Below are 12,446 nucleotides of genomic sequence, written 5' to 3' on the forward strand. Positions count from 1 at the left end.
AAGCCCATGTTCTGCCCCGAAAAGAATCCTCCTAGTAAAGAAACTCTGGCAAACGGCGAGCATGGCGGCTGAGGGCAGTAGGTCTGTGGCCCTGCTTGGGGCCGACGGCAGGAGAGGAGGGATTGCAGAGGCGCGTGCAGCCGGCTGGCCGGCTGTGACTGTGGGAAGTGGCCACAGAGGCTGCATGGCGGCCGCGCACCGGCCTTTGCCGGCTTGACTGTTCCGCGCGCCAGCCTTCCAGGAGGGGGATGGATTTTCGGTTTCAAGGGATGTAGGAACTACCAGCACGACGCTGCCCTGGGTGTCCGAGTTGCCGGGGAGCCCGAGTTTGCTGCCGCTCCCGAGAAGAACCGTGGCAGCCGGGTGCTGGGGGGCAGCCGGCCCTGACTTGGGGGCGGCTCTGCAGGACACGACTCTAGAAGTGAGGCCCTCACCGCTCCCTCCCGCGGCCCGAGCAGAAGCCGGCTTTCTGCCTGCCTCTCAGGAGCCACGTGAGCCCTGGGGTCTGCCCTCCTTTAGAGACACCTCGAACATCTCTCTAGCCTCCCAAAGGAAAGAGAGGAACGCCAGACACTCCTGAAACGGCCACCTGAACCTACACGAGGCTAGAGGATTCCCTTCAGTTCAGAGAAACCAGCCTGGAATTCGGTGCGTGGGGTCGTTGAATCTGGAGACCTGCATTCTCTTTGCACATTTTCCACCCGCAAGGCTGTGTGACCTTGGGGAAGTCACTGAGCTTCTCTGGGCTTATTTCCTCATTGGTAAAAGGAACAACAGATGGTCTCTAAGGTTCTGGCCATCTGAAATGAAACTCTGTGACTCCTGCTGGGATCCTGCAGCAGTTTTTCTTCCAAGGGCGAGGCAGGCGTGAAGTGCAGAAAATGGTCACGGGAAGCCAGCTGACGATCGGAGCCTGGGGACCCCGGGCACAGAGATCATGGGTGTCCATGCTCTCCCGAGACGTGCCAGTTGACTGTTTCCATGACAACGCCAGGGCACTGAGGGGAGGTCAGTGTGCTACCCCTGGGTCTGGACAAGCAAGCCTGGGGGAAATTCTGACGCGAGGCTGAAGAAAAGGCTGTGGGCTGAGCTGAGGGCCTGTGGCTCTTTTCCCGAAGCCGAGCTGTAATCACATCACCAAGTAGCCCTGTGTCTTCCCCAGCACATTACAGAGTGGCTTCATGTCTGCAGAGGTGAGCTGCTGTGATCAGCAGTGGTGGTGAGTTCTGAACAGCCGGGCTGTGATGTCGAGCAGGCAGTCAGGCTGCCTGGGGGGAATCTGGGCGGCCAGCCATCATCTGTAAGCGGGGCAGGCTGACAGCATCCGCAGACCACGCACCCAGAGCAGACGCTCCCCAGGGGCCGACCAGGCCCAGCTTCCTCTCTGCCTGCCGCAGAGAAGCTGGCAAAGCTCTGGGGCTTCCTGTCTCCCACAGAGAAAGAACAAGCGGGCTCAGAGCAGAGCCTGGTGACACTCGGACCCCACTGGGATCTGGGGAGGGCCTCTAGCAGGTGCATCCCGATAGATTGTCCCCAGACCCTGGGATGGAGGAGGTGACAGCAGAGCTCCCCACTGACGGCGGCTCAGGGATGGTGGGTCACCCAGGTAGTTACTTGCAGAAGGAAGTAACTTGCAGAAGCCACTCAGGGAAACGAAAATCACAGAGCCAGCCTTCTCTAGGAAATAGCAGGCAGGATGGTGGTGACGAAGGCCAGCTGGTGACAAAGGTCATCACATCCCAGGGATGCAGCCTTTTGGGGGGTGCCTCTCAGTTTCCTCCTCTGTAAAATGGGCATAGACAGGGAGTATGTAGAGGTGAATGGAGGTGATTCCAGGCACGTGATAAATGCTTGCCTCCTAAAGGACAGGCACCCGGTCTCAGGGCTTTGTTCCGTGACGGAGTCAGAGGAACAAAGAATCCTCTGCAGCCCAGCACCGTGTCTGCCGAAGAGTCCCTCTGGTCAGCTGGGCATTGAGGAAGGGGTGGAGGGGAGAGGGAGGAGAATGTAGAACTCAGCTGGAGGACATGCCACGGAGCTGTTAGAAGCTCCTGATCCAATGCCCCCGCACAGAAGTGCTCCCCAAATCCTAGCTCAACTCCCTAACCGGGCAGAAGAGCGAACAAGCGAAGATACGGCTGGAGGAAAAACACCCACACCAACTGAACAGAGGGGGTGCATTTCACTCGGGATGGCGAGTATGTTTCTAGAAAGTTCCATGTGACATGGAAAATTTATAAATTGAATCATACTCCAAAAAAGGTTCTTACTAAAATATAATACACACCCTGAAAAGTGCACATATCACAAACTGAACACACCTATGAAGCCCCTCCCCACGGCCCCTCCGGTCACTCACCCCCTGAGGGCAACCACTGTCCTGACTTCTAAGAACACAGGTTATTTTCTGCCAGGTTTTACTTTATTTAGAGGGATTCACAGAGTTTATACTCTTTTGTGTCTGTCTTCTTTGGCTTAACCCTGTGTTTGTAAATTTCGTCCGTGTTGTTGCATGTAGCTGTGGGTTCATTCTCATTGCTGTAGAATATTCCATTGTGTGACTATATCACTGCTTATGTCCATTCAACCATCGACTGGCGTGTGTATAATGACCAATTTACAATTTACCCATTTGTTGTAGATGTATTCTACAACAAATAGTGCTGATCGCCACATCCTAATGCATGTGTGTCCGTGCATTTCTGTTGGGTGGAATCTTTGGGTCAGAGGTTATGCCTCTATGCAGTTTTATAAATATTGTCAAACTGATATCTGTAGTAGTTGTACCAATTCCCCCTCTCACTAGCAGTGAGTGGGAGTTCCAGTTTTTCCATATCTCTGTCGACAAACACTTAACTATTCTCTGTGTTTTTCATTTTAGCCATGCTGGTGGGTGTCTGTTGGTATTAGCTTATGGTTTTGATTTGTATTTGCATGATGGCTAAGGAAGTTGAGCATAGTTTTCTATGTCACCAGCCACTTAGAGAAACTTTTAAAGGAAATGCTTTATCAAGCATTTTGTTCATTTTTCTGTTGGGTGGTCCGTTCTATTCTTACTGATTTGTAGGATTGCTACGAAGACCATTCTTTTGAAAACGGGAGAATCCTTTTGCGGTATGAATAGTGTTTGACTCCACGTTTAGGAATCTGAATATTGGGTTTTCTCAGAAGTAAGTCACACAAGTCCTTACAAATTTCAACAGGGAGATAGATCTAAGCCTGGGGAAATTCAGCCTCAAACTTTCCCGTCTACAAAGCCTTCTCCTGAAACAGAAGAAGACAGGTGCTTTTTCCTCCAGTTCATTTCATGCTGGTTTGCCGAGGTGGATGGGCATGGTCGTCCCATAGGGGTTGGAATGAAAAGGACAGTGAGTTGGTGGACAGTGGGGCAACTGAGGTGGGTGTGTAGTCCTGCCATGGGACTTGTTACGTAACCGGGCACATCGACATGCTCAACGAGACCCCGTGGGATGCGATTTCACCTGACAGGATTGTCAAGGGATGAATATGAGTGGTGGAGGGCTCATGAGTTAGATGGGCAGGTATCTGGAGAACCAGTGTCAGCTCAACCAAGAAAAATACTTTTGCTTAATTTGGGCAAAAATATCTCTGGCAGCCCCCCAGGTGAGCGCAGATGCGCCACTGGGAAGCTTTAAGACTCTGCTACTATATTCCTAGGTGTGAAGGACAAGGACCCGCACTCATCCCAAGTCTACGTTTCAGAGAATGGCCACCAGCTGTGTCCCACCAGCCACCCTGCATGTACAGCAGATCCTGCAGCCTTTGGATACTATTATGAACGGACTCTCCCTTTTCATTTTCACTTTACACAGTGCAATATAGAAATATTTGTCCTTTATTGAATTGAAATGAAGCCCAGGAAAAAGTTCTTGGATTTCATTCATTCAGTAAACTTATACTGAGCACCTACGATATGCCAGGTATCCTGCTAGAAGACAAAGAAATAAATAACAGAAAGTTTTACCCTCAAAAATCTCACAATATTGTGGGGGAAATAAAAAATTAAACAATTAATGTTTAATTGTTGTGAGTGGTGGTGAGACAGAGGTTTGTGGAGTGTTAACAGGGAAGGGGCCCTAACCAGTGGCTGAGGAGGGGGACCAACAGGGGTGAGAAGTCTGGGGAAAGGCTCCCTGGGGTAGCCAATGCCTTTTCATCTATTTCTTCCTGTCATCTGTAAAGGGGATCTATTTGTGAAAAGTTAGGTACTCACAAAACCCCACCATGCATCAGAGCAGAAGGAAAAGATTTCCAATTTTCTATCCTATTTAAATACCCCATGCTGTTATACCTAGGGTCCTCATGACTTATTTTAATAAACCCTTTTTCCCATTTTGAACATGAACTCATTGAAAGTTAATTAAAATGATGTAAAATGTGACCTTCTGTGAATTAATCAATGTTAGAAAAAAATGAGCTTATTTTCTTCTCCTTCCTGTTACTCACCTATAACACCCAAGAAAACATTCCCCATCCCTTTACAAAGCATTGTCAGGACTCATGCTTCTCAACATCTTTCTCCTGCTTGCAACCGCAGGAACGGGCTGGTGGGTAAGAAATAGGAACTTGAGGATGTGTTGTGCTGTAATTCAGCGGAGACTCCCTCTAACAGGCGGGGGCTAAGACGAGTGGAGAGTAAGAGAAAAGGGGAGGAGTTCATTATAGGTCAGGGTGTGGCGTGTAAGCTAGAATCTATCCCCAAATCCAGCTGAGCTACTGAGTCAGAGGCTGAGGGAGCTAGAAGCTCATAGGTGCTCTTCTGGGTGGAGCGTATGACAAAATCTCAGCTGAGTCCATGGAGATGAGGTTGGTTGCAAGGAATAGAAACCCTAACTCGCCACGATCGGAACAACTAAGTGGTTTATTATCTCACATAATGAGTGCAGACAGACAGCAGCTCCAGCGTTGCTTAATTCACCAGCTCCCCAATGTCTCAACCACACAGGTTATTTCCATCTTTCTACTTTGCCATCCAAAATGTTTTGGCTTTTCCTCATTGACTGCTCTCCAAATGGACCCAAGAAGACTGCTGTGGTTTTAAGAACAAGACACAGACTCCAAACCCCAAAGTTTCATCAGTGAATTTCCTGCTTAGGTGCACTGGCTAAAGTTGCACCCATGCCCAAGCCTAAAGCAACCGTCTGTCAGGGGACAGGAGTCCATCACAATCAGCCCAGGCCATGAACTCTCAGCCCTGGTTAAGGTGATGGCCTAGATCTCCCCAAAGGACTTGGATGAAGATGAACAAAATCAGATTCTATTTATAAGGAAATGGGTGGTTGGCAGAACAGAAGGCACCTGCGAGGTGTCCACGCTAAACGAGAGGTTCCCGCTTCCTCGGCTTGGAGTTGAGGGCACAGCCTTGGGGATTCAGGGTTTGCCCCTTTGATCATCTCATTTCTTCTTTGCAGCCGCAGGTAGTCATTGGAACCAGAAGAGACAAATGAGCATAGCAGTGTATGATGAGGAGACAACTTTGTCACAGTGAGAGCGCTGGGGACCAGACTGTTTGTGAGCAGCAGGGGAAGCCCTTAGCAAAGTTGTGGAGTGCCCAAAGCTCGGCTTCTGATGGGTGGGGTCTCCCCATTCTGTGTCTTCTCTCCCCACCCCATATCCCACCCAAGGGACCCAGAGTTTCCCTCTTCTCCTCTCTGCCCCATCAACGCCTCCAAGTGGAAAAGCATCGAACATTCACACTAAGCTTCACATGACGATGAGCCCAGAAGAGGGTTTAAAAACAGACTTCCCTGAGGTCTCCAGCATGGTCAAGGATGGGGAAGGTGTCTGGAGAGCAGGAGATGTCTGGAAGCCTCCTCCCCCTGAGCCAGCCCTTCACTCCCGACAGGTGCGTGGAGGGCTCACGGTCCTGACCTTCCGCGTGGATGAGCCAGTCACCTGCCAGCCAGGGGCCTTGCTGTCTGCACCTTTGCCCAGCTTCCTCCTCCATTTCCTGCTTCCTCGCTCTCCTCCCAATAAATCACCTTCACACAAGTCCTCATCTCAGAGTCCGCTTCCGGGGGACCACTTGAAATAGCAGATACATTGGAGAATCAGAATTTCAAAAATCCCAGGCCCTGTTGAGTAGCTGAGAGGGGTCTTAGGGTACAGTACCTCCCACCACAGTTTTCACATTCACAAATCAAGATATCACAGGCACAGACTTTGGTGTGAAATAGAACCCCTGAGCCCCGTGGGGACTCAGAGAAGTTCATATCAGCTCATCAGCACACACTTGGGGCTTCAAAGAGTTCCGAGAGCTGGGGCTCAGCCCGCAGGTAGCCGGGTCCTCTGAAAAAGGAATTGGAACCAGCAGAGAGGGTCTCTAGCAATTGAGTTAGACTGTGCTTCTCAGCAGGATATTACGTTGTGAACAGGTAGACTCCAGATGGCAGAAGATGAAGTTCCCGAGATCCACGCTCAGATCACACCACCTGCCACAGCAGAGGTGGTTCAGCTCTGGCCACATACGAAGCCCTTCCTTTCTCTTCTGCCCCGACGTACAGTCTCCTTGGCTCTGATTAGACCCGCCCTTGCTTAGGAGCTTTTGGTTGCCCCCAGATGTGGAGATCTGCTCAGTGATGATCTCAGAGCAGGTGCGTACAAGGCTGCACCTCGCGTCACCTGAGGGGCTCCTGTGGCTTTAATCACTGCACTGAGCATTGCAAAGTGCCACCCAGACCCCCTCAGTCAGGACTTGCTGTCCAGCCGTGGGGAGGCTGCCCAAATCTAATGCCTGAGGGATGTGCGGCCACGAAGATCTGGGCATCACAGCCCAACCGGGAACAGCTCTGAAGAGCCATCGGGCCCCCCTCCTCCCATGGGGTTGACCAAGACCGTCACTGGGATTCGCTCCATTTCTTTCTCTGCCTGTTTCTCCTTCCTTCCCTTCCTTTACCCAGGTGTTTGACTCCTGAATCAACATTCTGTACAAAAAACTCCATCTCAGACCCTGCTTTCAAGGGCTGCCAACCCGCAACTGTCACGTTTCTCTCCCTCAACAGCCAGGACCATCCCTGAGAGCACCAGGGTTGGCAAACATGATGGCCACACATGGACTCAAGCCCTCTGGGTCAAGGACACAGAGAAGAGAAAGTCTCAGAAGGTGCATTTGGGGGATGGTGCAGTAGCCACAGCTCCCTCGTTTGGACGCACGCAGCAGGTGAAGAGGCTTTTGTGGTGGGGCAGGGATTACAGTCTCTGAGCATCCTTTGCCCAGAGCGTTTCCGTGTCTATTCCGGTCATCCTCCCTGTGTGCACCATTCCTTCACCCTCACATCCAAACCCTTGGCAAGTTAGAAAGTCCTGCAGATCTGCGATAAAATACATTTTGAGTCCATCTACTCCTGTCTCTCTCCTCTGTCTCCACCCCAGCTAAAGCCACAATCGTCCCTTACCTGGGTTATATGCACCTTGCCTCCTTAATTCATTCTCTACACTATAGTCAGCATGCTTTTTGAATAATTATATTTTTCATCTCTAAAAGCTCTCATTGGTTCTTTTCATAATTGCCAGTTCTTGATCATAACCATCTTTTTTCATGTGACGTATAGATACCTTCCCTATCTCTCTAAAGGCACTAAATACGTGGACTGGAAATTTTCTGTTCTGATGACACTAGTAGCTCAGTTTCCTCGGTTATAAGTTCTTTCTTTTGTTGGATTTGTTGACGCTCTTTTATGGGGTTTTATGGGGTTGGTCATCTTCAGATGATTAATGTGTACAGATTGTGTGAAAATCTCTGCGTTTGCTGCAGCTCAGTAAACTACAGCTTGGTGTTCGGCCGGCCACTGGGGACATGAACGGGAGCTGTTGCCTCAGCCTGCAACGTGGGGAAGGTCGGCACCTGCCACCAGGCGGGGGGGTCTCACTGTCCCATCTGCACACGGGGGCCGCCTGTCCTCCAGGGTGCTGTTGGCCACCGAGGGCTCTACCTCGCCGTGCGCCAGCTCTCACGCTGCCAGGTCCTGGCTAGAGGCAGGAGCGCCCCCTCCCAGGAAAGCCCTCGTGCGGCTCAACCTGAGGGCCTCCCTGCATTCTTTCCTTTCACTGCATTGATCACGTGAGTTCATTAAATATTTGTTTGTCTGTGGTCGGCCTCACTCACTAAACCAAGCTCTATGAAGGCAGAGAGCAAGTCTGTTTGGAACATCGGTGGGTACGCAGTTCTCAACACTGCACTTAATACATGTTTATTTCAAGAAATAATTATTGAATAATGTGTTGTTTACACTTCTGCATAAGATGCATTTAAATAAAGGATTCTTAGCTAAATGTAGCTTGAAAACAGCGGCAGGAAAGGCACCATATCAAGTGAGGAACAAAGGATGATCTTTGGTTCTTCTCTTTAGATTCGTGGGGCGGAGGGATGAGCCAGGTTTCCTCTGTACGGGCCCCGCGCCTGGAGGGCTGCAGCCCAGCCGCTGTCCTAGGCTGACTCGGAACCCTGGCTTCATCTCCCGAGAGCAGGGAGCTCTTTTTTCCTCTGAACTCACAGCCTGCTGCCAGCAGAGAGGCGGGGCCTGCAGAAGCGGCTGCAGGACCGTTCTGGGCATTGGAGGCGACTCTTCCATTAGTCTCCGGGTCCTGGGGGCTCAGCAGGTAGGAGGTGGAGAGATGGAGGGAGGGCGGGCTGTGTGCTGTCCCTGCCAGCGCTGCTGTGCTATCTGCGCCCGCCTGCCCACGCCCGGTCACAGTGGCTGCAGTTGGTGAGGGACCGTCCAGAAAAGAGAATGTTATGACCCTTGAGAAGGAGGGGACTTGAGGATCACAGCTACTCTCCCCACCTCCTCTTAAAGGTAAGCGAGCTGGTCCTGAGCAGAGACGACCGCCCCAGGTCACGCAGGCCGGAAGAGCAGCAGCTGGGGACAGAAATGAAAACGTCCCGCTCCCAGGGCGCTGGCCCTACACCAGCTGCCCTCGCTCCGTTCCCTCCTCTCTCTCCCTTCCCCCGTCGCTGCTCCGTCTGTATCCCGCCTTTTCCGACTGCTTCAGCCACGACCACAGCTGCAGGGACACCCGCCACGCCAGCAACTCCCATGCCCCTGCCACCGCCCACCATGCAACGCGCTTAACCCAGCTGGGCGCTGAGGGGCTTGTGGCCTCTGACCCTGTGGCCATCGCCTGACCGAAGCTCCCTGCATGTCATCAGGCGGAAGCTGCAGTCTGGAGGCCAGGAGTGGGTTTGGCCGGGACACGCGGCAGACCAGGCTTGCTGAGCCTCTGCCCGGGCACTGGGCGTTAGTAACTCCCAGGGCACCGGCGAGGCTGGCCCTTGTCCCACGAGCCTGATTCTCAGATTCCAGACCTGCTTTCCTGGCACGAGAGCACTGTGGAGGCCCCTGGACTGTGTGTGGGTTCATCTGACAAGCTTAAGGGCTGACTTGTGTCCTGAGCTTCTCCTGCTGCCTGCCGCCCTGGTGCTATACCCCGCCCCCCATCGCCTCCAAGGCACAGTTATTGCTTCCTTCTTCCACCACTGTACCTGGTATGACATCTACTCCGATACCCAGCAAGCTGTAGTGCAGTGACCTGCTTAGTCTCTGTCTCCTTGAGGGGAGAACCTGTCTCCAGCACCCAAGGATGCTGGTGCTTCAGGGCCTCTGTCATTGCTGGCTGGCTGGGGTCCTGGACACCTGGGATGCAAATCTGGGTGCAAAGGGGAGGATGGGAGACAGAGCATGGCTCCCCCAGCCCCAAACTTCTCCCCTCCCCCTCCTTTTTCCCCCTCTAGCTGGGACCACGGGTGACCAGGGCAGCTGCTGGTTCCCTGTTATGTCACAGCCCTCAACTAACCAGAGCCTGGCAAGACCTCGAGGTGGGTGTGAGGGGGCCCTGGAGCGTGCCTGACAAGCTGGATTTCCAGAGTGACCCATCCTGGTAGGAGCATTTTCTAGCGTGTGTCTGTGGAACACTGGGTCCCTGCTGTGCTCTGGGAATAAAAGGTTCTGAGACCATCCAAGTGTGGGAAAGGCTGCTGACTTACAGGCATATCCCTGTTGAAACTTCACAGCACCTTTGGTGTATTAAAAGCTCTGAGTGACGCTACAGTAAGAAACGTGAATTACAAAACTGTGAGACCAAAGCTAAATACTAGGGGAGAAGCCCCTCCGCTGACCCAGAAGTGAAGCGGGTGCCTCGGGGGAGAGCCCGGCCTCCCCGGGACCTGGGCTTCTGTCCTCACAGACAACACTACACTCCGTCCACCCACCTGGGCTCAGGCCGTCAGCCCCTCTCCTCTGTGTTTTGTCTGTGCCCACTTGCAATTTCTAAAAAAACGAAGAAATAGTTTGAGCCCAGACAGAGCTGGCCAATGAAATGCCAAGCTGGAGCATTACAGCATCAGCGAGGCCGCCCATTGGCTGGCTGGCCCTGAGGAGATGGCTGCAACTCCCCAGCCCCTCCCCTCATCCCCAGCCTTAAGAGACTTCCGTGAGGACTCGGTGCTGGAAAAGTCGAGATGCCCTTGGCTGTGGGCCCCCTTAGCCTGTCAGCCTGTCCATCCTGCAAGCCTGTGGTGGGGCACCCCTGCCTTCCAGCCTTGGTCTCACATCACCGGATCCTGGGCTGAGACCCGCAGTGCCATACTTCTGTCACAGTGGTGTTTATGCCCAAGCCGGGGCAAGGGTGCTGGGATGTTTTCCTCTTTGAGCAGATTAACCCTTCCTTCAAAGTTAGCCCAGGTCCCCTTTCCACTAAGGAACCCCCTCTGCCTGCCCCCGCTGACATTAATCTCCTCTTAAGCTCTCAGTAACTCATTCGTTGTTGGTACCCATCATTTGGCACTTGTTGCAAATGTTGTATTGTGGTGCAATGCAACACCCATTCCTCCTTTCTACCATTATATAAAACCTGACTTTAGCTGGGCACACATATTCTGCCATAAAGACTACATTCCCAGTTCCCTTAAACTAGCTGTGACTGAGTTCTGGCCAATGGCAAGTTCATGTTCAGCTTCAAGAAAATGTTCCTAAAGGGAGGAGGTGTGCCCTCTAATGTACCTTCCACTCTCTTGATGGCTGGAATGGAGATATGATATCTGGAGCTCAAGCAGCCATCTTGGGCCATGAGGGAGCACACTAGGATTGGGGAATAGTGAGATAGAAGAAGCCTGGTCCCTGATGATTTGGGAAACAGCATATCAGCCCTGGACTGCCTACCTCTGGACATACATTTTTATGTGTTATCAGGTATTTTGGGGGGTATATGATTGTATTAACCAGGGCTCTCCAGAGAAACAGAACTAATAAGGTATGTGTATATCAATAAAGAGAGGTTTATTTTAAAGAATGGGCTCACATGATTGTGGAGGCTGAAAAATCTGAAATCTGCAGACCCAGGGAAGAGCTGACGTTGCAGCTTGAGTCCAAAGCCAGTCTGCAGGCAGAATTCCCTCTTCTTCAGAGGACCTCACTCAGTATTTTCTCTTAAGGCCTTCAACTGATTGGACGAGGCCCCCCACATAATGGAGGATAATATGCTCTACTCAAAGTCTACTGATTTAAATCTTATTTGCATCTAAGAAATACCTTCACAGCAACATCTAAGCTGGTGTTTGACCCCAAAGTGTTTACTATGGCTGTTATGGGCTGAATTATGTCCCCTCCAAATCCTTATGTTGACGTCTTAGGCCCCCCTACTTTGGAATATGACTGCATTTGATGATAAGCTCTTTAATGAGGTGATTAAGTTAAAATGAGCCTGCTAGGGTGCATCCTGATCTGGTCTGACAGATGTCCTTAACAGAAGAGATTAGGACACACAGAGGGACAGCAGGCGTATGGGTGTACAGAGGGATGAGCATGTGAGGACACAGCGAGAAGGCGGCTGTCTGCTCTCCAAGGAGAGAGGCCTCAGGAGAAACCAACCCTGCTGCCACCTTGATCTTGTACTTCCAGCCTCCAGAACTGGGAGGAAATACACTTCTGTTTTTTAAGTCAGCCAATCTGTGGTGTTTTTTATGACAGCCCAAGCATATGAACACACCTGACCTAGCCAAGTTGGCAATAAAATGAACCCTCACGACGGTGCTTCATTTTTATTTATTTATGTTTTTTGCGGTACATGGGCCTCTCACTGTTGTGGCCTCTCCCGTTGCAGAGCACAGGCTCCGGACGCGCAGGCTCAGCGGCCATGGCTCATGGGCCCAGCTGCTCCGCGGCATGTGGGATCTTCCTGCACCGGGGCACGAACCTGCGTCCCCTGCATCAGCAGGCGGACTCTCAACCACTGCGCCACCAGGGAAGCCCCTGCGACGGTGCTTCTTTACCGTGACTGTGGGGACTTTGGAGCCAGGCACGATTTGTTCATCTCTGGGGGTCAGGCAAGTTCTCATACCGTGCAAGGAGCCTGGGCTCCGGGTTCTTCGGTGCTGGGGGGTGATGGACGGTGGTAAGTAGGGGAGTGCCATGGTCAAATGTGGGCTTTGG

At 52.0% G+C, this 12,446-nt stretch overlaps 1 protein-coding gene across 4 annotated transcripts in view; it reads left to right on the forward strand.

Annotated features, from left to right (window-relative positions):
• FARS2 (phenylalanyl-tRNA synthetase 2, mitochondrial) overlaps nt 1-12,446 on the forward strand; it is a 458,205-nt gene that overhangs the window by 420,201 nt on the left and 25,558 nt on the right. The window contains exon 6 of one of the 4 annotated variants that reach the window (XM_073810285.1): nt 3,679-3,979. The exons of the other annotated variants lie outside the window; for them this stretch is intronic. Coding sequence (XP_073666386.1) covers nt 3,679-3,799 — 121 coding nt within the window. The 3' untranslated portion in view covers nt 3,800-3,979. Of the gene's footprint in view, nt 1-3,678; nt 3,980-12,446 lie in introns of those variants that run through there. 4 annotated transcript variants of the gene reach the window in all.

This window comes from Tursiops truncatus, chromosome 10, assembly GCF_011762595.2.
Source record: "Tursiops truncatus isolate mTurTru1 chromosome 10, mTurTru1.mat.Y, whole genome shotgun sequence".
In the NCBI taxonomy this organism is placed as follows: domain Eukaryota; kingdom Metazoa; phylum Chordata; class Mammalia; order Artiodactyla; family Delphinidae; genus Tursiops; species Tursiops truncatus.